This window comes from Myotis yumanensis, unplaced genomic scaffold, assembly GCF_028538775.1.
Source record: "Myotis yumanensis isolate MYYU_CA2020_CCGP unplaced genomic scaffold, mMyoYum1.0.hap1 SCAF_10, whole genome shotgun sequence".
In the NCBI taxonomy this organism is placed as follows: Eukaryota; Metazoa; Chordata; class Mammalia; order Chiroptera; family Vespertilionidae; genus Myotis; species Myotis yumanensis.
In genome coordinates this window covers 14,377,380-14,405,056 of record NW_027223761.1, presented here as the reverse complement: position 1 = coordinate 14,405,056, position 27,677 = coordinate 14,377,380, and the positions used below count along the sequence as shown (strand labels likewise).

Genomic DNA, 27,677 nt, shown 5'->3' with positions numbered 1-27,677 from the left:
ATTTTATTTTCTTGTTTAAAGTATTACAAATAGTAGTACATATCATATAGGTGGTTTTAAAGCCACAGAATGGACCACCAAGGGAACTTATCTTGTCCTGGTCCATTTCAACTTTTGGCTTTAGAACATTTCTAACCTTTGATACTACTTCAGGAAGACTTTTTTTTTTTTTTTAATCAAGGCTGGTAGTCATATTAAGAAGTTCCAACTTGTTTTTGCATATTAACTTGAGGATGGAAATATTTCATGATTTGGCAAGTATCTGATGTTTTGCTTTGATTAGAGCCAAATCTTTTTTTTTCAGAAGAGTTAGCTTCTAAAAATAAATCCAAAAGAATGAAAATTAAAGATAACTTGCAAGACTGAACTTCTTGAAGGCAGAGCAGTAGCTTGTCTATCTTTGTATTTTCATGGTAAGATACACTGCTTGGCGCATGAAAAGCAATCAATAAATGTTTAATGAATATCCAAGAATCTGAAGTTATCATAATCATAACACATCAAGACACAAAACAAAATTACAAAAGGAAATTTATTCCAAAAGCATAAGGAAACACTTACTTTTGAACAATGTGATAAACAGATGTCTTGCAAAAGAAAAACAATCGTGACATGAAGTTTTTCATTCAAATTTTTGAAGCAAAAGTAACCTAAGTTGTGCATTATTGCCTTAGGAAAGGGAAGGGGAACAATGAGGTGGCAAAGGAAGAAACACAGTCAACTCAATATCAAACTTAGAGTCAATTCTGCTCAGCTTTGAGTTTACAAATACTCTTTAAAAAAGAAAAAGAGGAAAAGTTACCCCTAAAGTTCAAATTTATATAACTGTAGTCCTAATACAGTTCCTATACTTGAAATGGCTTTCGGCCACCGGGTCACAGTTTTCAAATAGCAATTCCATATTCCTATGTCTGTTCAGATTCCAAGGGAGCTCAGGTTCAGCTCATTGTCTTTCGGAATGTTTAGATTATTGCCACCACTCCATAATCAAGCTGACCCATTTCTTATGCTCACTTGTATAATTCTAGTCTTCAAAAAATATTTATCCCATAAACATGTGCAGTATTTCTAACAAAGGGGTTTTGTTTTTTCCCCAATGTAAGGGTTACCAGTATTGAAGACACTGCCATTGGAATTACTAACTATTCCTCAAAGAATATGCCAAACTACTAGAAAATGTTACTCAGACACTGGATTTGAGTAGCAAACTTGGGGAGGGAATATTAACTGTGAAACAAAAATATATGAAACATTCAAATGCAGAGCTAAGGACCTATGCTACTAAAAATGCCCATGACATTAAACACTCCACAAACCCCCCATCTGTTTTTTAACCTAAATATTCTATTGGCTAACTTATACAATAATTTTGATTAATAACCTGAGAAGTTAAATCTTCAAAGTGGCAAAAGCAAACAGAGAGAATCCCTTATTATTGGTAGAACATGTTATCAAGTCACTTTTCCTGGATTGCCCTGGTTATTCGATTCCCAAATTCTAAATTATTCTGTGTCATCCTGTAGAAACCTATATGTACATCAGATTCAGTATTTTGGCTGTATTTCTCCAAAAGGGATCGCCAAACTCATCTTTGAAAATGCAGCCTTTGTTTATTTTCAGTTTTAAATAACAATAATCATGTAAGTGCAACGGACTCAAAATCCCTCACTACTGGGAAGAAAACCTAGATAACAAGTTAATAATGGATTCAGCCTCAAAAGGGTAATCACCATGTCAAAGATTACCTGTTCCTGGAATTTTAAAAAATGATTTATGTTGTGTAGTCAGCATGCATATATATATATACACACACACACATATATATCTTATGTATGTATGTATATTATACATACACATTTCTATTCAAATAGTAAGATCCCATATTCAAAAGCTTATCACAACATATGGAGAAGAGTTAAGTAAGCAGTGCAAAGCAGCTTACATTCTCCTAAAAATGTAATATTTCTACATTTAAGTATTTTGCTCTTAGTACACTAGGTAGGAATGCTGAACCATTGCCTAGCAGCTTTATTTAAAAAACCCAATGAAAACCAAATGTTAAAATTGACCATTACTCTTCTCTATATATTGGGGGAAAAGGACAGAGGGGAGAAGAAAATCAGTAAGCTTTCAAAACTGATCATCTTTACCAGTTATCAGAAATAGAATTTCATTATATTTTAGATTTGAATAGCTCTCAACAAATTATTAAGATGTTTAAAAGATTCACAATGTGAAGTCTGAATAATGATGATATTGCAAAAACAAGATTGCGCACAAAGCATCCAAAAATATCGCTGTGGTTTTACCTTGGACACAACCATGGTCTGTTACAAAAGTAGATCATACATACAAAGGTATAAAGAACAATAAGTTTTTAGCTGAAGGCAGCAGTCCTTTTAAGGGACATCCCCGGCAATCCAATGAGTAGTAGAATTTAAGTGTGTTAAGCTCATGACGATGCTGAAGAATGAGATGTCTTATTCAGTAGAGTCTTCCCCGACTACGATTTCCTCGTGCTCCCCAACCTCGGCCACCTCTACTTCCCCTGAAGGCTCCTCTCTGCTCTACGAAAAAGCGAACAAGGGTTTAGGTCTTGCTCAGGACTTCATGGTACAGCAAATGTAGCTCAGTGCTCTGAAGGAAGCAGTAGGCGCTATAAAAGCAGCATTGGTATTCTGCTACATCATCCATAGATTCATTCTGTACATAAAACCAGGACAACATGTATATCAAAGAACATATAACAAGGTGCAAAATATAGTCATAGTTGGTACTCAATTAAATGTATCCTAGTAACAAAGATGTTTCAAGGTCACAATATTATGATGCCTATCACAGATAATTAATGAAACTATAAAAATTTCTATACTTAAAAATATTAGACTAGACTGACACAATTTTCCTTTCAAATGCAATGAATAGACAATTTGCATTGGGTCATCATATTTCAAGCACCAAAACTTAAGAATCTACACTAATAAAAGACAAAGATGCTAATTGACCATACCTTCGCTATGACCATCAGCCAATCAGAAGAGTATGCAAATTAACCCAACAAAGATGGCCGTTAAATTTGCATACTGCAGGCGGGGCGGGCGGCAGCGAGATCCGCCACCCACCCTGCCACCAGCCGCCATCTGGGCCTGCCATCTGCGACCCAGGGTGGGATCCAGGCCTGCCATCTGCGACCCAGGGAGGTGGGGCAGGCACCGCAGGATCAGGCCTGCCATCTGCCACCCGGGGAGTGGGCCTAAACCAGCAGGTGGTTATCTCCCGAGGAGTCCCAGACTGTGAGAGGGCACAGGTCGGGCTGAGGGACACCCCCCGGCCCCCGCCAGTGCACAAATTTTTGTGCACCAGGTCTCTAGTCCTATATAATAAAAGGGTAATATGCAAATAGACCAAACTGCAGAACAATGGAACAACCAATCAAAGCATAATATGCTAATGATATGCTAAGGTTGCTCAACAGCTCGCTATGAAGTGCACTGACCACCAGGGGGCAGACACTCCGACCGGAAGGTTAGCTTGCTGCTGGGGTCTGGCTGATTGGGACTGAGCGAGATGGGCTGGACACTCACTGGAGCCCTCCCACTGTCCCTCCCTGGCCCGAACCCACAGGCCACTCCCCTTGGGAGGGTGCCAGATGCAGGGCTCATGGCTGGTGAGCGCTGCTGTAGCAGTGCCAGCCTCTCCTGATTGGGACTGATTGGGCACGAGCCTGCGGCAGGCACAGTAGGGCCAGGATGAGCGGGAGTGGCAGGTAGGAGCTGCAGGCAGTATTGGACTGTGGGTTTCGGCCTGATCCCTACAGGCCACCCAGAGGGACCCCACCCGCGCACGAATTCGTGCACCAGGCCTCTAGTATAGATATAAATGCTGACAGCTTTTCTCCCTGCTTAATCAGCTATATGAGCTGCTGCTCAGAGATGCTGCCAAAAAGTAATGATGTGTATACATACGGTATTTGGGTTACTGGTTATAAATTAAGCACATCTTTTGCTGAAAAATCAAGTCACATGTGTCATATGGTAGAATAAGATGTTGACTCATTAGGCAGTCTCTTTTATAGCTCCAGAGACATATTCCTGAGGAGTCTTTCCAGTAAAAAAAATTGATTGAAGTTATCGGCAAGCCTGGACTTTCATCATACATAAATTAAGAGTCTCAAATTTCTAATTCCAGAGATCAAATCTCTTCATTGAACTTTCAAACTTCCTCATTGCGGCAGGCATATTATTAGGAGCACGAAAAAGAAACTGTGTTGCTATTTTTGGATCCATAATGTTGGATACTTGAAAAATTCCTATTAAGTCGGCACTGCACCCCATTTTTTTTTTTTATCATTATGGCTAGAAATATAGTTACCTTATTTGGGTGATTTTTTAAAAAAAATATATTTTATTGATTTTTCACAGAGAGGAAGTGAAGGGGATAGAGAGTTAGAAACATCAATGAGAGAGAAACATCGATCAGCTGCCTCTTGCATACCCCCGACTGGGGATGTGCCCGCAACCAAGGTACATGCCCTTGGCCGAAATCGAACCCGGGACCGTTCAGCCCGCAGGGCGACGCTCTATCCACTGAGCCAAACCGGTCAGGGCTGGGTGATGTTTTGATATATATATTTTTTGCCTCCAGAAACTCGTGAGTTAGATAACTAACTAGATCTTTCTCCAGCTTAGCCAATATTTATCTGTTTAATAGAATGGGATCTGATTCAAAGTCACCTCTCATGACACATTATTCTAAGTTGATCAGTATGCACACCATTTAAATGAAACCATCATATTTATTACCCCAGTGAACACATTCAGAATATTACTAGATGTTCTGAGGGAAAGAATGCAGTGACCATGGGTGCATTCAGGTAGTGATGCAACCTTTATGTAGCTATAACTCTGCATTTTTGACTAAGACTTGGCCTCATCTATTGCATGTCTGCACACTCCCCCCCCCACCATACTCATTATAAAACCTTAATTTCTCAGTAAATTTAACATCAACACACTTACTAAACACTTTCATTGATATCATTATTATTAGCTATAAGCTAATAACAGACTTCTAAAATCCACCCTTTCAATTGTTTTTCAATCAATTTCAATATGAGGAACTGGATTCCCCTAAATTGTTCAGCTATTTCTAATGACTATATTAATATGCTGTATGATGGTATTACTTGATCCTGTTATCTTTTTTTTTTTAATATATATTTTATTGATTTTTCACAGAAAGGAAGGGAGAGGGATAGGGAGTTAGAAACATCGATGAGAGAGAAACATCAATCAGCTGCCTCCTGCACATTCCCTACTGGGGATGTGCCCGCAACCAAGGTACATGCCCTTGACAGATATCGAACCTGGGACCCTTGAGTCCACAGGCCGACGCTCTATCCACTGAGCCAGACTGGTTAGGGCATGTTATCTTTTCTATACTGGCTATTTCTTTTTGATCTGCAACTGATACAGCTGTTATTACAGTACAGAGTCACCAAATTTTCTTTTCAAAGGGCTTCATCCTGAGAGACCATTCTGCACTTGTGTTTTTTTTCTAGTGGTTTCAAGCTTATATTACTAACTTAAAACACCACTACTCCCAGTTAAAATTATGCTATAAAAATTATTTTTATATTTTGAAAAGGTAAAAGGTAAAGGACACAAGTCACAAAATATAGAATGTTTACTACTCCCAGGTTACTGGGGAACTTTATTCATAGGAAAGAAAACTAAACATTGGTATGTTTGTAAGTGATTTGATTGAAAATGCACCAGGAAGCTGAACTCAGTTGTGGGAACCAGTACTATGTTTATAAAACAAATAAATGAGACATGGGCTAGTAAAATAATAAACTTGGATAAGGAAACAAAGTCTAAATATATCTGCATGGACTCAAAGAACAATCACAAATTATGGCTCCTCCTTTATGGTGAACAGGTTTAGGCCCACGGCACTGTACAATAGACCTGTTCTGAACGGTGGGTGGTAATATTAACACTACCTGTTTCCCTAATAACACAAAAGGAATAAATTTCCTAACCCTTCAGTGTATATGACTTAAAAAACATCAACAACCATTCAGTCTTCCTGGAAAAAACAAAACAAAGCACGAGCTTGGCTGATATGGAAAAGTGGAATTATGATGATTTTGCCAAACGTGGGTAACATTTTTCTTTTTGAGGGATAAGGAGATAGTATTTATTAACATGTTTTGTACAATTTTAAATTCATTACAATGAAACATTTTATTAGCAAGTATGTATTGCAACTGGGACATATTGCAAAATGTCCTGTTTTTTAAAAGTAAACCATTTAATCCCATTATAAGAAAATTTAAAAATATAAACAAAATCTCGTCTTAAAAAGACCACAAAACATTTTTCCTCTCCAATTTTGAGGCAACAATAACATCCCAGAAAAAAAGAAATGCAACATGCTTCTGATATGCGAAACATCTTCCTGATATGCTGTCATTTCCCCAAAGACAGGCATAAAAAAGGTGTAAAAATTCTGAGATAGGCCCACCAATTCTAATCTGTAGTACTACAAGAATATGCATAAGCAGATAAGCAGCTCCCAAATATAAAAACTAGAAGAAAATTTACTCCTATTTTCGATTAAGAATCAGAGTTGAGTTTGCTTTGTAATTCAATTTACGATAAACCCCCAATTACAAGTTGCGCCCTATAGAAATATTAAAGTATTGTAAAGTATTGTAATACCTGACACAAAAGACAATCATTGGGCATGCTTGTTTACCCTTTGTTACTTTGATGACTACAGAATTGAAGTTGTGACTCCTGGATTTTTGTCTTGGGTAAAAAAATGTTTTTCACGTTGATAGTTTAAAAAATATCACATTCAATCTAAGGGTTTGCATTTTTCAAATGCATTATTATCATGATTCTCACTATCAGGCACAGGGCAGAACCCTCATGGAAACTCAAGAGTAACTGACCTGCCCAAGTGAAGTAAAACAATTCTCTACGTATTGCCATAGTTCTTGATTATGTTCATTAAATCAAATGATAGAATCTGATCTAATAGTTGATTTTAAAAATGGTTAATTTTAAGACATCATATTAACTCGTAAAAGTGACAGAGGACAATATTTGGACAAAAGTCTAAATATGCCTAAAGTAACACAAAATCCTTTCCATTTACAGAATGCTTTCACAAATATTCTTATTTGAAGTTTTTAAGATCTCGTTGTTACACCTATTTTTCAGGTAAGAAAAGAGGCTGAGATGCACGTTTTCATATTATTATATAAGTAAAAGAATTCAGTGATCTTTCCCACACTAAAGTTGCCTCAAAGAAAAAAGGCAAAAAGCAAAAATAGTATTCAGTGTTTGTTCTGCAGTAAGCCATTATCAAGGCAGCATGCAGCAAACAGTGAGTGGCTCCACCAAGTTCCTTTCCCAGGAACTACACTCATTCATCATCTCAGTATCAAGCTGCCATAGCTTTGAACAATATCTGTGAGTACCTGTGCTCTATCTTGATTTTATGCATACCCAAGTAAGATGTGTTCTAAAATATCAGAAAAGCCCGAGAGTTTGTAAAGATGTTACGCTTATTTTAAAACTGGATGTAATTAAGCGTTTCAATTGTGGTGAATGAAATAAAGATGCTGTGTATTGAATCAGCCTATGTCTACCATATGTACTACTTAACACAGAGAATGTTGAAAGCTGCTGGTTACCATAGGTTCTGCTAGTATCAAAGTGATCTTTTACTTGGCATCCAGTAACAGAAAATATACTGCTTGAGTGGGACTGATGCATGTAAACATGGTGTGTATTTATTATCATTCCTGCTTTGACTATATGTATTATTTTATGTTTTTACTAGAGGCCCAGTGCACGAAATTCATGCACAGATAGGGTCCCTAGCGGCTGCCCACAGGGGGTGAACTGGGGGTGGGGAAGCCTCCCTTCCCTCGGCCGCCTGCTGCTGCTGGCCCCACCCCCTGATCAAACTCCCAGTTGAGGGGACAATTTGCATATTAGGCTTTTATTATATAGGATGTGTAATTTGGTAGGTTATTTTTTGGGTCTTAGAAGGCTCTAAAATTTTTCTACATAAACTTAACATAACTGCTTCCATTTCACACCATTTTGGCTTATGAAAGGTTTATAGGAATGCTCTACTTATGGATAGTGGGGGAAACTTGTACTGCAGAATTACTTTGATTGTAATTCTGGTAATTAAGGCCAATAACAAGTATGTTTGAGTGCTAGTATTATTAAACTAGAGGCCCAGTGCATGAATTTGTGCACACTGAAAGGAAATTAGTTAGAAGAAATATTTTAGAGGCCGGGAAGGGACCGAGGAAGGTTGGCTCCAGGGCGTGTCCAGCCTGTCTCGCCCATTCCTGATCTGCTCGACCCTGGCAGCAAGATAACCTACCAGTTGCAGCGTCTCCCACTGGTGGTCAGTGTGCGTTATAGTGACTGGTCAAGCGGTCAACTGATTGGTCGGACACTTAGCACATTAGGTTTTTTTATATATAGATATCTTAAAACAAGATTTGTGGAGTCAATGATATTTTCGTCTATTCTTCATTGAAAGGAACTATGAGGGTTTAAGTCAATGAGAAACAAACCTCACTTCTCATTTGATAGCCCTGGGAGAGAATAGATTAGTGGGAAACCTTTCTGGCACTAACAGCTGAAACTGACAAGAGGACTGCACTCTGGGCAGGAGGGAGACCACAATGCATCACATCTTCTTTGCCAGATGACACTTTAATATCTGACTCCATTTCTATGACCTCTCCTTTTGAAATAGTTCAGAAGATGGGAGGACAAGCAGTAGGCTGACAAGGACCAGGGAGGATCACTAACACCACATCTGCCAGAAGCTATAGTTCTATCCCTGAGGGAGAATGCACAGATTGTCTTGCCTTGAAGCTAGAACAGGGAATACCAGGAATGGATGGTTCATGCTAATTTCCTTTCTTTTTTTTTTCTGTTGGCTCCTCTGAATACAAGAGGCATATTTTTCTCTTTTAAGTGCTTAGTGCTACATGCTCAGTTCAATGAGCCACAAGATTATGTCAAAAAGGAACGGGATCAACTGTTTCCCCAAAAGCTCTAATTCCCTAAGCTAACTCAGAAAAATCACACAAAACAGCTATAATACTATATATAACTGATAATGAAAACCAAGTACAACACAATCTCTGTCTAATCTCGCATACTGCTTATACCCAAACGGAAACGCTCACCATAATTAAAGTTGCCCAAATTGCTGCTATATTTCCCACTAGGAGGATTATAAATCTGCCTTGCATCTCTTTTTGGTCCTGCTGGAGATTTCTTGGGTGGTGAACCAGAAGTTGTATCTTCAGTGGCCCTCTTTTGCCTATAACAGTAAAAAGAACCGCAATAAAAAAAATTGCATTAAATCAGAGGGACTTATAATTTAGCATAGGCACTCTAAAGATGATAGTCATACCAGAAAAAAGGAATAACATTCTGATGTCATCAAATTAACTGTGTCTTAGTTATGCAGACATTATCGAAAAAGATTTACAAGGCTTTAAAATAATCCAGAACACGTAACACTTCAAAGACTATATGCAAGTGAACCATTTTGTAAAACTTGTCAGAAAGTGTAGTTATGTTACATGAATACAAATAGGCTGAAAAATCTAGGGCTGTATTCCATCAGTTTATTTTATAAGTATTGGAATTAGATTTTATATTTTAAGTCATACTTCTAATAGTCATATTTTAACATCTTATTAAGAACCACTTAATAACGTACCACTTTGTACAGTAAATAAAACACCTGAATTCAGATTTTCTTATTTGTAAATCATAACGCTTAAATTCTTTTTAAATATAATTCTTACCCAATTTCAACCTTCTGTACAGGTTTCCAGGATAATGTTACTGTGCTCTTATAAGAGGGAGGAATGTGGAAGAGATCCTGAAGAGACAAAATTAGACAAGATTTCTATATATTTGATGGTGAGTGGAGTGGTTGGGTGGTGAGGGTAAGAAACAGGGAGACATCTTAAAGATTAATTTTAGGAAAGGAAGCTTTAATTTATCTTTCTTGCTCTTGTGCTGGTGATTAAGGTCCTAAAAAATGCTGCAAGAAAAAAACTAAACAAGGACAATTTTGTTAAAATTACACCTATTACTACCCTGCTGGTGTTGCTCAGTGGTTGAGTGTCGACCTATGAACCAGGAGGTCACATTTGTATTCCAGGTCAGGGCACATGCCCAGGGTTGTGGGCTTGATCCCGGGTGTGGGGCTTGCAGGAGACAGCCAATCAATGACGCTCTCATCACTGATGTTTCTCTCTCTCTCCCTCTCCCTCTCCCTTCTTCTCTGAAGTCAATAAGGAAAGTATATATTAAAAATAATTCTTTTTTTAAAAAGGTACACCTATTATTAATCCCTTGTTTTGCACAACACTTAAGAAACTGAAGCTAAGTTTTTCCTAAATGTGATTTCAAGTTTCAGGATAAAATATCAATAACAAATAAGTATTTCTCTTGCATATTTTTAAGTAGTTCAGAAGTAAAACACTACTTTTCTAGCAAGCTTGGGAGGACTGGGTAAGAAAGGAATACTTATTACCTTGATTAAAACATTGATGTTATTTGTTATTTTCAATGCAACAACTTTAATCTTGTTCTGCAAAAAGAAAAAAAATAGAATGCCAATAACTTTTACAATGCATATTCTATTACACTACTCTTTCAGAATCATTATTCCTGGGTTTTTTTTTTATTTCTTTGTTTTTTTTTACTATAAACCAGTGCAGAGATGGCAAAGAAAGTAAATAATCTTGACAGGTTAGAACATTAAAGTGTTATCTACAATCTACCTGAAAAAATGAGTAAGGGACAAGTCATATGCACATAGGAATTATTTAAAAAATAATCAGTTTAAAAAACACACATTAGTTTAGCTGGCAGGTGAGGCTTAATGGTTTAGCATCGACCTGTGAACCAGGAGATCAAATATCCACTCCTGGTCAGGGCACATGCCCAGGTTGAGGGCTTGATCCCCAGTGGGAGATGTACAGGATGCATCCGATCAATGATTTTCATCATTGATTTTTCTATCTCTCTCTCCCTTTCCCTTTTTCTGTGAAATCAATAAAAATATACTTAAAAGTATAATCAGTTTAAGTTAAAGATAGACATGATGAAAACTTAAAATATTTCACTAGGATTGGAATGAAGAATGATCAAAATAGATGAAACCAGGGAACCAAATATCCCAACACAAACTAAGTTTGGTATAGAATTAGCAATTTAATATTTTTCCTAATATTTTCCCCCAATTTAGTATTTGGGTTTCAAAAAGATGAAATTAAAAATATGAAAACCATTAATATTTAACCAATACTAGTATGTACTGCTAATGAGATCCTAGGGAAAGATTGGTATGTATCTAAGTTTGGTAACATTTTCCACAAACATTGGAAACATTCAAGATATTGCAGCGATGACAAAAATATAACTTAGCAAATAACTAAAATATAACTTAGTAAATATGTAGACAATCTTCTAACATCATGTATCACAACACAGCCTTACAGCACCATTTCAAATAAAATCGCATGTTACATTTCAATGTATGAATACAGTCTGAATTGGTAATAAATGGTGGCTATTATAAAAATTTCTTTTGAGATGTGACTCAGTATTCCTACCTCGTCTGTTTTTAAGGCCTCGCCTGTTTTACCCTGGAGAGCCAAGCGAAGTTGTCTGATATAAACCTGCAGGCCCCGTGCAAAGTACTGCAGCCTAAAGGAAGAAGTATTTGTTAATTAGCAAATTATCACTTCAACTTTATTTTTCTACTTCAACTTAGACAAACGACACCTAAAAAACACAAACTATATTGCCTTCTCAACAATTTCTGACTTCAACTAGTCATTTCTAGTTGGAGACACTTCGGAGCAGAGTAATATTACTCCTTTTAACATGATCCAGCCCAGTTGTTTTCCTGACTGTTTTAGAATGAGTATCTTTTGTATCATCTAATATGAGGTTCACATATGCATCATAACCAATGGTAGCACTCTACCCACATATTCTCTTGCTCATGAAGTCACACCTGAATCTGAGATCTAGTCTGAAAATATCTGAAGATGAGGTTGATGGGCTGCACCATCACCTGCAGTGTTTGGCCCAACACAGTACACCATGTTGGAAGCTGGCAAAACCACACTAACCAGCTAGAGTAACTTAAGTTGCTTGCCTCTGATCAAATGTTTCATATTAAACCTCTGCTTTACCAAAGAGTAGAGGACAGTAACAGATGATACAGAAGCTAAGCATTTCAAAATTTAAGATGTAAATTTGTTAATTTGGGGTGTTAGAACTTGCCCAAATCATAAAGCAAGTGGGGAGAGCCAGAGTCCATTTTTTTGAAAAGTTCTTTCTCTCCCATATATGACAGATGTTATATGTTTGCACCCATTTCTGTTTTGTGGCTCTTCTATTTTGTTCCATTGGAATAAGGCAGGGTGGGAAGACAGCTCTTGTAAAAATGAAAATAAAACCCAGGGAGCATCAGATAACCATCGTCTTTGCCAAGGATTAGACTACTTCAATCATACATCACCTAATTTTAAAATCTTTGAGCTTTTCTGCATTCAGTTTGGCTGTTAAGAAATCTGGAAGTTTTCGACCCAACTGGTGGAAGCTGTACAACAAACATTCCACATAACTGAATTGCAGCTTAGGTTCTTCATTACCAGCATTCTCCCCATTTTCTGCTTCTTCCGGAGGGAGAGGCATGTACTCCTAAGAGATGAAGATAGAGATATTTGCAATCTGTTCTAAATAATTATAAGCATATATAATTGTAGGGCATGCTTTTATGGTAAGGCATGAAGCATTAAAACATACCAAGATCAGAAATTTAAGTAAGATATGTCTTTTAGACCTTTTGGATCAATGATCTACACCGTCAATTCTCCATATTAACCTATGTTATAGCTGCTACTACTACTAACAATGACAATGGAAGTAGGTAACATTCATTAGGCACTCAATGTAGGTGGAATTCTAAAAGTGTAGTATCTTTCCTATGGTGAAAAAGTTAGTCAACCTAGGTTAACCTCATCAGTTGATGATCTTAACCTACTACATTAGGCTAATTCCAAAAATCTTCTTTGAATATTAGTCCATATTCTCTAAGTATTGACTCTTTTTTCATTCAAAAAGTACCACCAAAGGCACCCTAGTAGGTATTACAGATACTGGATGACTCCATTCACACTATGGACCTAATGCTTATCACTGTGTCATAACTGCTCACACCCAACAAAATAATTTGGTGACTCTGATGATTTTATCAGACAGCCTATTTTCTCTACAATTATGGCTTAAATGACTTTATTTCCTAGTTGCTAAACCTACCAGGCCTTGGACAGCAACCTGATGAAATGCAACTGATGCAAAAAATATTTTGATAGAGGATTAGCAGAACACCCTACTATATAAATCCTGTATTATACTTCATACAAAGCATCAACAACAGAAAAAATACCGAAGATTAAAAATAGATTTTTTTTTTAAAAAGTAGAAAACATGTGGCCTGAGCAGCTAACAGCACTTACTAATATTGTCTAATACTGTAACTTCAAAATCTGGCTCTCCATAATCTAGAAATTAATACTACACTATTATACTCAGGGGCTATATAATTTCCATGGGGGGGGGGGGGGTTCTTACCAATAGCTTATCAAACAATTTCCTTAAATTTGTTTCTAGCTTTTCCATGTCACCACAAAATGAACTCATTTCCGCCAACAGTTTCAATACCTAAAATACACAATTCACTGTTATTAGTATTATTTTCTTGAAAAAGCAAGAACTGTAAAATAAGAATGATTCTAGATAACTACTTAAGACTGCTTAATTTTCAGTTGTACTTTTATGTAATCAGAATGTTTGATCTGAAAAAAATCGTTTAGAGATGTAGCCCTATATTTTACTGTTGAGGAAACTAAAGGTCAAATAATAATATATGTCAGTTGCAGGGCAAGACCCTAACACCCAGCTCTCAGAATTTTCAACAATCAAATATAAGGAAAAGAATATACATGATATTTTCTGGTACAGGTTAATAATGGTAGTGCTAAATACAATGCAAAAGTGACAAATACATTAACTAACTTGACAATTTGTAGAAAAACTGCGGAAGTACTCTTAACAGCAAATAACATTTTTTTTTTTTTAAATCTTCACCTGAGGATATTTTTCCATTGATTTTTAGAGAGAGTGTGGAAGAGAGAGGGAAAGACAGAGAAATATTGATGTGAGAGAAACATCAATTGGTTGCCTCCTCATGAGCCCGGACCAGGGCCCAGGCCAGGGAGGAGCCTGTGATCGAGGAATATGCCCTTGACTGGAATCAAACCCGGGGACCCTTTGGTTCGCAGACCCTTTGGTCTACCTACTGAGCCAAATCGGCTAGGGCAGTGGTTCCTAAACTTTTTTTGGCCATGCCCCACCTATGTATCTCTAAAATCTGGATGCCCACCTGTGACAAATAATTCTTTATTATTCAAAAAGTGAACTTCTATTCACATGGAGGAAGCCTAAAAGGCCATTAACTTGGTCTAAACAAGCTTCCAAAGAACCTGGCATCCATGAAAGAGAAAAAATAAAAGAACAAAAGGACAGTTGAAGTACTGAGAAAGAAATCACCAAGAAATTGTAAAAAACAAACAAAACAAAACGAAGTGATATGAAAAAATAGCAAATAAAGTTTCAAAACATATAATAGAGAACTGAAATGCATAAATGTTACAATATATATTTATATACTGTATTTGAGGCCCCTATAACCATAAGAAATGAAAAAAATTCACTGTTAATAACCATCTCAAATTGCCCCCCTTAAAAATCAAATTGCCCTCCTGTGGGGCGTGTGCCCCACATTGGGAACCACTCGGCTAGGAGTTAGCAGCAAATAACTATTTACTAACACTTAGAGAGGGCCTCATTTGCTATTAAAATTCAGTCTCTCGTATTTGCCACTATTCTTGAAATTCATCTTTGTTTTATTCAATCCAGTCTGATAAGCCAAAACCCAGAACATTTGAAGCAAACTACAGTGTACAATGAGTCTTCTTTACCCCAAAGACCTATGAGGGAAGTACATTTTCATATTTCAGTTTGATTCAACAATCATCAAGTGACTTTCAGAATCAGGCTCTGCACTAGATTCTGGGGATACGAAGATGAATATGGTTAAATGTGGGGAGATAAGTAAATGTAAAGTATTACACATGCTGTGAAAAAATGTAAATAAACATTAGAGCTGAGATACAAAGGAGAGAGATGGAGTAATCAATTCTATTGGAGAAAGGATAAAGGATATTTTGTGTTAATCTAGCTCTATCAGTTGAGGATAGAGATGGGAACTATCATTAGTTAAATACCTTATTTAAAAGTATTAAGACTACAAAGGTAGAGACTGACTACAATGAACACGGTAAGCAGTGCTTTCCCATGGCAACAACCTTTAATTGAATTCATAAATCATTCCTATGTAATTCATCCTAGGACAGATTCTTGCTAGCCATCACCAGACCTCTATTATCTTAAAAATCGGATTTAAGTTAGTGGTTTATATTTTTATTAAAATATGAGAATGGCTTTTCAGTACCAGAAGGAGAAATCTTCTCTTACCTCCAACTGTATATCAAGACCCTCCACTGGAGTAGTTAAGGAGCTGAGGTTAGGTAGAACCTGCTCACAGAAGTAAGTCACAAACCTTGTGGAATGCACGTTTTTCTGTAAAAAAAAAAAAAACCACAAAAAACACTGAGTTGTCAAAAAAGGGAGACACATTCACTCAAATATAACAGTAGAATGTCATTCCCCAAATGCTCACTGAGCACTACAGCATCAAGCACTGTGGCTACAAATACAATGCAGTGCAGACACCGGAGCACCCCAGAAATCAACCTCTATATATCTTTGTTTTTTTTTAATCCTCACCCGAGGATACGTTTGTATTGTTTTTTTTGTTTGTTTGCTTGTTTGTGTTTTTTTTTGAGAGAGAGAGAGAGAGACATAGAGAGAGAATGCAAGAAACATCAATTGGTTGCCTCCTGTATGAGCCCTGACCAGGGTCTAACCAGCAATCTTTGGTAACAGAATGACACTCCAACCAACTGAGCCACTCGGGCAGGGCAACATCTACATATCTTTTAACTGTTCCAAATTTTGGGGAAGATTCCAGTGTTGAATTTCAGATTGTACATTTTCACAAAGGACAGATCCTTTAAACTTTTTTTAAAACTATGGTATGCACATCCCGGAACACTGATGGCTAGAAATAGCACAAAGTCAGAGATAAAGAGCATATATACTTAAAACAACAATCTGTTAGAAAATTTAAGAAAAAAGGTTAAATTACTAAAGCAAGCATTTTAGAAACTCAGCCAAATTATAATTTATGATGCAAAATTCTCAAGACTTTAAAAAAGCCTCTTAGAAAGACTTTAAAGAAACTTCTTGCTGCTTTGGTCTCTCACCAACCCTACTCAAGCCCCCATAAACTAAATATTGATTCCACTATGTTACTACTTTTACGCAAAGGTTTGAAGAGAATGCTCAAGTGAGTATCTATAGAAATATAAGCTGCCTGGCCAGCATGGCTCAGTGGTTGAGCATCGACCTAGGAACCAGGAGGACACATTTGGATTCCAGGTCAGGGCACATGCCTGGGGTTGTGGGCTGGATCCCCAGTGTGGGGTCATCACTGATGTTTCTCTCTCTCTCTCTCTCTCTCTCTCTCTCTCTCTCTCTCTCTCTCTCTCCCCGTCTCCCTTCCTCTCTGAAATCAATAAAAATATAGTTAAAAAAAGAAAAAACATAAGCTAACAGAGTAATGACAATAGCATCTATGTAAAACCAAGAGCTCACCGAGAAGAGAGGAACCGCCTGCCGAGTGCACTGTAAGAGCCTGTCCACACAGTCGGGATCTGACGGGTTGAAGGTTTGTTCTAGGTCAGCCTGTTCAGCTACCAACTCTACAAGTTGCTGTCTTCCACTCACTGTCTGTAAGCTCTTTAACCCAGACAGTATCTTCATGAACAGGACAAATTCTTCACCAGTCACATCTTCTAGGACCTGGAAAGAGATAGTAATTCAAAAGAACTGTGTCTTTACCACTTGAATGGGAAAGATCAATATTAAAGCAGTGTAACATTTATTTCAGTTACTAAAGTCAGTTTGCTCTTAATGTTTCTGAAATACTGATGAGAGTATAACTTCTAGCTTCAGTCAATTTAACTTCAGAGTAGAACATTATTATCCATACTAGAGGCCCGATGCAAGAAATTTGTGCAAGAGTAGGCCTTCCTTCCCTTGGCTGCCAGCACTGGCTTCCCTCTGGCCGCAGGCAGGCACCTGGACTTCCCTCGCAGCCCCAGCTTTGTCCAGAAGGTGGTCTGGAAGGACGTTCAGTCTAATTAGCATATTACACTTTTATTATTATAGATGGGGCACAATGTTGTCTCCAAAGCGGCAAATTTGGTTCTTGGAAAATTTTTTTATGTCTAAAGCACAAATGTGCATACAGTAAATAAAAAGATATAGAGTATATCTGTGGCACTAAAAATTCATAAAAGGGTAGCTAAGGAAAAAAATAAGTCTAAAAAGGCTCTTTTGGGAGTGACAGCAAAATAAAGATTGAGAAATTATGTAGTAAATCAGATGCAGTTTGCTATATTTAAAAGCAGTCTCACTCACGCTAATGTGGTAATTGTATATAAAATAGAAGACGTATTCCACCAGATTATTAGTTGGACCATAAATAAAATATGCTGACATTTCCAGCTGAATAACTGCTTCTTTCTCTCTCACTGACAAAATCTTATTAGTAAGCAAGTGAACAGTGATATCAGGAAAATTTTGGAATTTTCCTAAACATATAAAAAAGTAAATTATTCCCAAACTTTTACACTTCATAAGTGAAAATTACTTGCGACTCATCTTGATAATCTCAGCTTCTATACTTATGCTAGATCTGGGGGCACACTCTTGAAGAGCTTATAGAGTCATGGGGTAGGACCAAAAAATAGGTCATTTCAATGTGATATCATTTTTATTTTGAAACTATCCAAAATACTGAGAGATTATCCTAAGACGGGTGGGAATTAGGTAAAATTTCCTGAAGGAGTTGATCTGTAGACTCCTGGAAAATGCATAAATTTTGAGGTTAGCAATCACAAAGGATTTAAATGTGATCACATCCCTTTAAATTAACACACATTCTTCATTACAAGCAAGCAAAGTGCAAAATACAATGTAAGAAAAGCTTGAAATTCTACAGTGGTTCTAATGGGATATGTCATTTTATATACATTGATGAATACTGCTAAGTTCAAATACATGCTTGTTTTAGAGAAGTTCTATTAAATGATGACTGAAGCTTACCTTTTTGGATTCAGTTAGTATAAGTTCCTCTACTTCCTTTGTTAAGACCTCATCTGGTAAAGTCTTAAGTTTTGTAGAAAGGAATTTGATTGCTCGTTCTCTAACAATGTCTTCTCCTTGAAGGATTTGGCTGAATAAGCCACCTAAAGTCCCTGCAAAACAAAATAGTTTTGTGTAGCAAGTTAATTCTATATCATAATGAAGTTTTTAAATATAACTCAGTTTATAGTATTTCTTCTCAAGTGAGTTAATAAACATCTTGAGTATCATTGATACTGGTTAAATTAGTATGAAGCTTCAACTGTAAGAGTGATCATATGCTTTCTTCATGGATTCAGAGTTAGACTGAGCATGACTTACCCTTTTTAAAAAGAATACATATTTATATTGATTTCAGAGAGGAAGGGAGAGGGAGATAGAAACATCAATGATAAGAGAGAATCATTGATCGGCTGCCTCCTGCACACCCCCTACTGGGGAAATGAGCCTGCAACCCGGGCATATACCCTGACCTCCTGGTTCATAGGTCGACACTCAACCTCTGAGCCACACCAGCTGGGCTTATCAATACTAATAATAAATAAAACGCAGGCATTTTGGAACTGCTTTTGCAATTATTTCTGCTGGGTTTTCAACTCATAAACCTCTTGAGCTAAATAGCTTTTTTAAAAAGAACACTCAATATTTTTATGAAATAGATATGTGGGTGAATTCCAGAATTTATCTTGTATGAGTTGTGCCAAACTCCCCAATTTTTAAGACATCAGACTAAGAAGAACAATTCAGAACAAGTGGCCTTACCTTTTGCATCCATCTTAAATATACTTAATAGGGCATTGTTCACTAAGTTAAATTCTGCAGAGTCATCTACAAAGAGAAAAAGTGGTACAACGCATAAAATAAATGAAAAATATCATCTGCTTCATTTTGAAACTTAAGATTCAACATAGATTCTCATGGATTACATTGAGACACATAATTTAAGTAATTCTCTCAAGTACTGAGAAAATACATCTTCCTTAAAAAGGCAGAGAACCTGATATAGCATGCCTGGAAAGGTTTTATATTAAGACTAGAGGCCTGGTGCATGAATTCGTGCACCAGTGGGGTCCCTTGGCCTGGCCTGTGGGATCAGGCCGAAACCGCTCTCCGACATTCACCAAGGGGTCCTGGATTGTGAGAAGGTGCAGGCCAGGCCAAGGGACCCCACTGGTGCACAATTGGGGCCTGGGAGGGACATGGGAGGTTAGCCAGCTGGGTGGGGCGCCGCGGGAAGGCTCCAGGTGTATCTGGCCTGTCTGGCTCAGTCCCAATCGGCTGGACCCCAGCAGCAAGCTAACCTACCAGTCGGAGCATCTGCCCCCTGGTGGTCAGTGCACGTTATAATGAGCAGTTAAGCAGCCTTAGCATATCATTAGCATACTATGCTTTGATTGGTTAAACGGATGACTGGACAACCGGACACTTAGCATATTTGGCTTTTATTATATAGGATGGTCCAATTATGAAACTATAGGAAATTAGAGAGGAGGAGATCATGATGCATCAAAAATCTCCCAAAGAATCTAGTAATTTTGCCTTTATAAACAGAATTCAACACAAAACAACACTAGGAATTGGATAATCACAAGTCATTAAGTTTCAAACTATTAAATATAAGAGAATTTTTTTAAAAGCTAAAACCAGAGTCATTTCAGAGACAAGTTACATATATTTAAAGTGCAGATTTAAATACTATTATTTAAATGAATTTATTTATCTTTGTCTTAAATCTTTATTGTTGAAAGTATTACCTATGTTCTCCTCCCCACTCATTGACCCCTTTTAGCCTGGAGAAGTCATATTCATTAAAAGGATAATGTTAATATTCCTTACCTGTTTGCAAAAGTTGGGTTAGAATATCTGCCACTCGGGGAAGATTTTCTCCAGTGGCAAATTGAGGAAGCTCTTTAATTGCTTGCCGTCGAATCTGGATATAATTTCAAACAAAAATTTAACCAAATACTATCATCAATAAAAACAACAAACCCAATCTTTAAAAAAAACTAAAACCACAGAAAAACCATTAATTAGGGGGCAGATGAATCACAAAAATATAAAACATGAAAATTCTAGCAGTTTCAGAAATAACTTGCTTCAATTTAGCATTCAAGCTTCACAGAATAACTAAAATAAAATGTGGTGGGAAGAGACTTTAAATATGATTATCTGATTGGAGTAGACAGATTTGAGATTATAAACGATGGTTTACATATTGATTATACACAACTATTGTTTTTTTTTTTTTTTTTTTTTTTTTAGGGCATATAATATGTATCCCTTGAGAAAGTCTACAGTGGCAATTTCATATCTAGTAATTATTTACTTTCCAATTTTCAGTATTGACTACTTAATACACATTTGTGAATATTTTATGTATTTAACTCCAAATACGTAGTCTTGGCTTATTTAGTTTAACATAAAAATGTATGGGAGTTACAGCTAGCAAATTCTGCATGAAATGTTGTTAATTCACAAATTTCATTTGAAAGTCATGAATAATAGCTGAAAATTCTCAGAAACCTATATCAGCAGCCAGAAATGCTAAAGGCTAATTCTTCTTATTCTAGTTATCCTATACAATTATTACACATACCAAATATTTTCCTGCTATGAAAAAAATTTAGGGTTGTTGAAACTATTTTATGATGTAATACTACTAAAACTTTAAATATCTAAGGTAAGCATAAATTGATTGAAAACTAACATTAGTCTCATTTCATATGCACAATGTATAATGAGTTATAAAATAATGGCCACAACCCATTTTTAACCATGAGTAACAAATAAGCAAAACAAAGTATCTTGTAATTCTATGCATTTTTCACAGTTGGAGGGTGGTGAAAGAGCAAAATATTTTCTCAAATGTAGAGAAATGGTATGACATAGTGCCAAACCATATTGCAGTATTTTATTGGGCACTGAGATGATTGGTACTTAATTATATGAACTATGCACATACAATGTCTGGAGATGGCAACATCTGAAAACTTATTGAAAAGCATCAATCATACACTTACTGATACATCTTCATCCTCACAGAGGTCTAACTGTGCATTGATAGCAGAATCAGCCAATTCTGGAAAATGCTTAAAGAATTTTGGAATAAACTGAGCTGCTAATCTTTTTTCCTTGGTACCACCTTTCACACCATCCAATATCACTTGATAGGCATCTTTATGCTGAAAGAATAAAACAGAAAAGAAACACAATTCTGAATGATGAAAGCTAAACAAACTTGTTTGAACCTAAATTAGTAAAATTTTACAAAGACTAAGCTTAGAAATAGGGCTTGTTTTGGAGTGTTACTGCTTAAATTGGACACCTACCTTCCTTCCATCTGTTCCCTGCCCCCCGCCCACGAGTTATTTGTGAGTAGGGAAAGAGAGAAGGACGACTCTAATTTTAGTGGAAAAAGCAACTAAGCTTGTAGATGTACCAACACTTCTTCATTCTAGTGATTACTGACCCCAGCCTTGTGACTGTATCATGCTTTAAAAATTGTAATGAGAGCCGTTCGATACACTCAGGATACCTGTGCCACTGGCTGCTCAGACCAGATGACATGTTAGTGTTGCAAGCAGGGCTGTACTATTGAGCATTTTTCAAATCTGCTATTATGTAGATGCTACTTGAGTATAAATATTTTTGTGGTGATTTAAAAAATAAATAAATTTAAAAAACTGTAATGAATGTGGTAGAATCCTCAAAGAATTGTAACATGTATTTAAATATATTTGTTTCCAATTAACACTTTAAAGCAGGTGAAGAGGATACATTCCTGAAATTAAGCAATACCACAAAGGTTAGGAAGCTTTACTTTGCCTCATATTTTAGAATATGAAAATGATAATTCATTCTATATAGCCAGCCAATTTTGGATTAAGAAAGATTCAAATGTCACATATTTAGCTTTTTATTAGAATAATGCATTCAAAACTCATGTTTCCTTAAAAAAAAAAAATTTCAGAAGTGCTCTCCTTCAGATACTCATGTCAACTAGTTCCGAATCCTCCTATACCCCTGCCTCCAAAACCAGTCCTTTCAATAAATGACAATGATCAACCTGGCAGGAACAGTAATAAATATGGAGACTATAGCTACATCTCCTGTTTGGACATCTGGATAAAACTTTTAATTACTAGAAAACCTTAACCCTTAAACATTATAATAATGATACCAAATGTGTAAACAGGATAGTGTTTACTCTGTATAAGGCAATTCGCTAAATGCTTTAGATATGTGAGCATACTTCAGGCCATCAAGAGGGGAATAACTAATAAATATCTAATGAATTACAGAACTACCAAAAATTTAGTTAAATAAAGGAGGATGCAAAGTTACTGAGGTACAGTAGAATCTCAATTAAGGACACTCCCTTATTAAATAATAAAAAATAAAGTGTTCTATGTATCGAAAGATTAGGTCATATACTGCCAACCCACTTAAAAAACACATTCTAAAAATCAGTTCTAAAAAAACATACATTCGGCCGAGACCGGTTTGGCTCAGTGGATAGAGCGTCGGCCTGCGGACTGAAAGGTCCCAGGTTCGATTCCGGTCGGGGGCATGTACCTGGGTTGCGGGCACATCCCCAGTAGGAGATGTGCAGGAGGCAGCTGGTCGATGTTTCTCTCTCATCGATGTTTCTGACTCTCTGTCTCTCTCCCTTCCTCTCTGTGGAAAATCAATAAAATATATTTTAAAAAAAACAAACAAGCAAAAAAACCCCATACATTCCATAAAAAAAGATACCAAAATAATGCTATTTCATGAAATATAAGTCAGTAAAGTTTATACTCTTCCACCCTGAAAAGCCAGTGTACTCCTGTGTAAGGATCTAATCTTAGAAAACCTGCCCCAGAAAACCCTAAGTGCCACAGTCCCTTAACAGGTGTTTGTATTTTGTTTTGTCTTTTAAACTTTAAAAAAAATTGACTACATCAAATTAAGTATTTACACTTTACCGTTAAATAAATTCATAATCATTTGAAGCACAATTTAAAATAATGATGGGCCACAGCTCTATGATGGCTGGTCGGAAGCCCTGGGCAGAGCACAGTGGAAAGGGGTCCAGGAGGTAAAGGAACCATCAGCAGGGGAAGGAGAACTGAAGGAGTACCAACGCAGAACGGGGAAAGGAAGGCTGAGTAAGTAGGCAGAACACACGAGCTACACGAGGAAAGGTGACAGAGGGGCTGGAAGGTTCTGAGTATTAAATAATGCTTCATTTACAATTTCTCAATCACAGTTTGCTTATCAGAAAATACATGTGCATGGTCTGAGTGGACTGCCGCAGTTCAAACCCGTTTTATTCAAGGGACAACTGTAAAAGGATGTAACCCTTAACTCCAAGAGTTTTTACAATTTAGCAAGAAACTAAGAAAAGTCCTCACATGAAATAAAATATAAATCTGAAGTTCTATAAATGAATACATAGTGCCAAGGAAGTTAAAAAAGAGAAAAATATGATCTGCTTGAGGAAAATTAGCTGACAAAACCTCAGAGAACTTATTTAGTATTGACAGTAGTGCCAAGGGCACTCCCTTATGGCAGCAACGTGAGTAACTGTGGCACTCAACTCCTTGTCAAAGGGTGAAAATCAACATTAGAGGGAAGGTCTAGACTAAGAACCTCAAATAGACACCTATCTGGTCTCAGAAGTGTCCAGACAGGTATCTATCAGGAAACGGAAATCTTGACTGTAAATCTAAGTTAACATGAAAATTAGGCTTTGCAACACTAAGAATGAAAACTTTCTCTCCTTAAAAAAAGAAAAAAAAAAAAGCAAGCAACATCTCTTCCATTAAGTTGGCTCTTGCTTTTGTTAGTTAAAATTCACAAGCAGAATCCTAAAACCCACCATCCTTTTTTGCTGAACAGTTTTAGATATTTTTTTTCTAAAAGAGATGAAGTATTACACAAGAGAGAATTTGTAAGCATTATGGTTTAGTTCAGCTTTAGGTTCCTCAGAATTCACTTCATTAGGCAGAGGTCTTTTTGTCTTAAGTAGTTGCATGACAGCTGTCATTACAGTGTCATGAAGGTACTGATGTCCCATCATCTACAGGGAACTGTGCTAAAATCTCACTGCCCAGCAGTGTCTGCTGCATGGCAGGCACTCAAAAAATGTACTGAGTAAATAAAATCATGGGCCCTCAGTGAAGTCTGCAGGAAAGGTGGCTTTTCTGCTTTTTCACAAACTTATGGCTCCTAAGCGCTTTGAGAAAGACATTTTTGATCTCTTGAGGGAGATTTCTCAATCTAATCTGGTAGTATTTATAACTGAAGATGACATATGAGGGGAATGCAAGCAATTCTCAATTATCCATAATACTGCATAGATAAATTCAAGTTTGGCTTCCATTTGCCCTATCATACACTGTAAATAGGTGGCTGTCAACTGTTTTTCTACTCCAGCAGAAGGGTGGGAATAGCCAAGATCTGGAAAAAGTCCCATCAGTGCCATCAGTAGATGAGTGGATAAAAAAGCTGCAGTACATTTATACCATGACTACTACACGGCTGTAAAAAAGAAGGAACTCTGAAACTTTGCCATAGCATGGATGGATCTGGAGCAGTGATGGCGAACCTTTTGAGCTCTGAGTGTCAGCATTTTGAAAAACCCTAACTTAACTCTGGTGCCATGTCACATATAGAAATTTTTTGATATTTGCAACCATAGTAAAACAAAGATTTATATTTTTGACATTTATTTTATATATTTAAATGCCATTTAACAAAGAAAAATCAACCAAAAAAATGAGTCAGAGGTGACATAGGTTCGCCATCACTGATCTGGAGAGTATTATGCTAAGTGAAATAAGCCAGTCAGAGAAAGACAAATACCCTATGATCTCACTAATGTGTGGAATCTAATCAACACAATAAACTGACAAACAAAATGGAATTGGGAGCCAGAGGAGAGGTGAGTGGCGGTGAGATTGGATAAAGAAGGTGAAGGGATTAGCTGAAGAATATATAGACAAATACCATGGACAGGGGCAATAGTGGGATGAAGACCAAGGGATAGGGAGGCAGGAGTGGGTGGAGGTGGGCAAGGGGAGGGGAAGGGGGACACCTGCAATAATCAACATTGCAAAATTTTAACTAAAAAAATGAAGGTGGAGACATGGGACATCACTATGTATAGGGTTTCAAAGTTCCCCTACAAGATTCCCGATCCACCTCTTTGGGAGCGAAACATCTGTAAACTGACTGAGAATCACTGTTGTAGCTTCTACCCATTCCCTCTGCTGACGTACAATTTTAGGGAGAACATCTATAACAATAAAAGCATAATATGCTTATTAGACTGGACGTCCTTCCGACGACCTTTCGAAAAAAGCTGGGGCTGCAAGGGAAGCCCGGGTCCCAGCAGGCGAGGGGGAAGGAAGGCTTACTCTTGCATGAATGTCATGCATCGGGCCTCTAGTTTACTATAATCTTCCCCAACTCAGCCACAATGAATGAGAATATCTTCACTACTACCTCTTTCTAGGAACAACAAAATCAAACCATGACTGACCACAGTTTTTCCCACCTTGTCTTAATGGGCAGGCACTTTCTCCTCCACAGCCGATCTATAACCCACACCTTATTATATACATCTACAACAGGCAGTTTATATTTCTTATTAGTGATGTCAAAATTCCCTACTGAGCCCTAACCGGTTTGGCTCAGTGGATAGAGCGTCGGCCTGCGGACTGAAGGGTCCCAGTTTCGATTCCGGTCAAGGGCATGTACCTTGGTTGTGGGCACATCCCCAGTAAGAGGTGTGCAGGAGGCAGCTGATCGATGTTTCTCTCTCAGCGATGTTTCTAACTCTCTATCCCTCTCCCCTCTCTCTTCCTCTTTGTAAAAAAATCAATAAAAAATATTTTATAAAAAAAATTCCCTACTGAAACGGGAAGTATGTAGGGAAGGAAAATCATGATACTTGGAACTGTATATTTACAATTCTAGATTAAGCTAAAACAAGGTTCCAACATTTCCCCGCATTCGGCTCAGAAATGACACATGCCCAGAGAAGGGGCCGGGAGGGGGCAGTACCACAGCCTAGCTCACGCCAGCAGCTCTAGGACCGTCCACTTCCTCCTTCCAGCAGGAGAATCCCATGAAGCTCTAAGCACTGGAAATACAGATGACATGGGATTTCGGACAAAAACAAGTCAAGGTTACCCTCCGGGAGAACCCGGTTCTTTTCCCAACAAAACACCGGCACACGCCCAGTGAGCAACTCCTCAACGTCCCGGTCCCCGGGGCTGGGAAACTCACAAAGAGGCCGCGGCTGGTGCGGACACGACACTCCTCCACGCGCGTCGGGGCACACGCCGCGGACCGACCTGCTGCTGACACCGCTACTTATAACGCTGCGCGCTCCTTCCCCCCCGCACGGCCCTGCCATATTTTACAACACTTTTCACTAAAAAGTTAAATAAAACCTTTCGTCCTTATTGATGCATCGCCAGCCTCCCTCTTTAAGAATACACCCCGGCAGAGCGCCGGTCAGTCCATCTTGTACCTGCAGCGCCCGGCACAGCGTCCGGGTGGGTGGTGGTAGGTCCTGAATAAATGAAATCCCGAGCCCTCCCTCAAGTCCGGGCGAAAGGCCCATTTTCTTTCTTTTCTGCCCCCCACAAACTTCTGTCTCCTAAATGAAGAGCAGGTTGTGACCTCAAGAAAGACATGTCTGAACTCTCCCTCTCGTCCTCGGAGGGACTGAACTCCACCGGGAAGGAGGAGGCGGAGGACTGGGGCTCGGGAGGAGAACTACCGGGAGGCCGAGTTCGAAAGCGCCACTGGGAAGAAAGGCTGCCCCAGGGAGGCGGAGGGGGGCCGCGCTCGCCCCGGGGACGCCGGGCTCCACACTCCCAGACCGGGGCCCACCGCGACCCAACAGCCGGGGGGCCGGGCGCTCGCGGGACGGCGCAGCGCGGTCCCTCCCGCCCGCCCCGGCCCGGCCCGGGGAGCGCTCCCGAAAGGCCGCGGAGCGCAGGGCCCTGCAGGCCGCTCGGGGACCTACCTGGCCCACTTGCTCCGTGGCATCGGCCAGGATGCCATAGTTGCGGTAGAGCTCCTCCACGGTCGGCATGGCGAGCGACAAGCCGAGGGCTCGCTCCTGCGGTCGTCGTTGTCCCCCGCCGGCTCCACCGCCGCCCCCGAAGTTCCTGCCCCCAGCCCGCGAGCCGCACTAGG

The 27,677-nt window shown here is 38.2% G+C and overlaps 1 protein-coding gene and 1 pseudogene across 2 annotated transcripts; both read right to left on the bottom strand.

The window, feature by feature from the left end:
* Positions 1-514: 514 nt before the first annotated feature.
* Positions 515-27,677, bottom strand: API5 (apoptosis inhibitor 5). 2 transcript variants are annotated; one of them, XM_070427827.1, is made up of 14 exons: positions 27,505-27,677; positions 21,500-21,661; positions 20,316-20,409; positions 19,242-19,307; positions 18,441-18,592; positions 16,926-17,132; positions 15,684-15,788; positions 13,719-13,808; positions 12,604-12,785; positions 11,687-11,780; positions 10,603-10,659; positions 9,866-9,942; positions 9,236-9,372; positions 515-2,567 (listed from the first exon to the last, which is right to left on the bottom strand). In XM_070427827.1, the coding sequence occupies exons 1-14, from the start codon at positions 27,571-27,573 to the stop codon at positions 2,485-2,487; spliced, it is 1,575 nt and encodes a 524-aa protein (XP_070283928.1). In that variant the 5' UTR covers positions 27,574-27,677; the 3' UTR covers positions 515-2,484. The 2 variants fall into 2 exon arrangements, with proteins under 2 accessions (XP_070283928.1, XP_070283929.1); XM_070427828.1 differs by having other exon boundaries at positions 515-2,562.
* LOC139018879 (small nuclear ribonucleoprotein E-like) lies at positions 11,795-12,567 on the bottom strand (annotated as a pseudogene).

Coding starts and splice junctions, on each gene's coding strand:
- API5 (XM_070427827.1), bottom strand. CDS start 27,573: ATGCCGACCGTGGAGGAGCTCTACCGCAACTATGGCATCCTGGCCGAT. Junction 20,410..21,499: donor GTGAGGATGAAGATGTATCA/GTAAGTGTATGA, acceptor AATTATATCCAG/ATTCGACGGCAAGCAATTAA. Junction 9,943..10,602: donor ACATCAATGTTTTAATCAAG/GTAATAAGTATT, acceptor TTGTCTCTTCAG/GATCTCTTCCACATTCCTCC.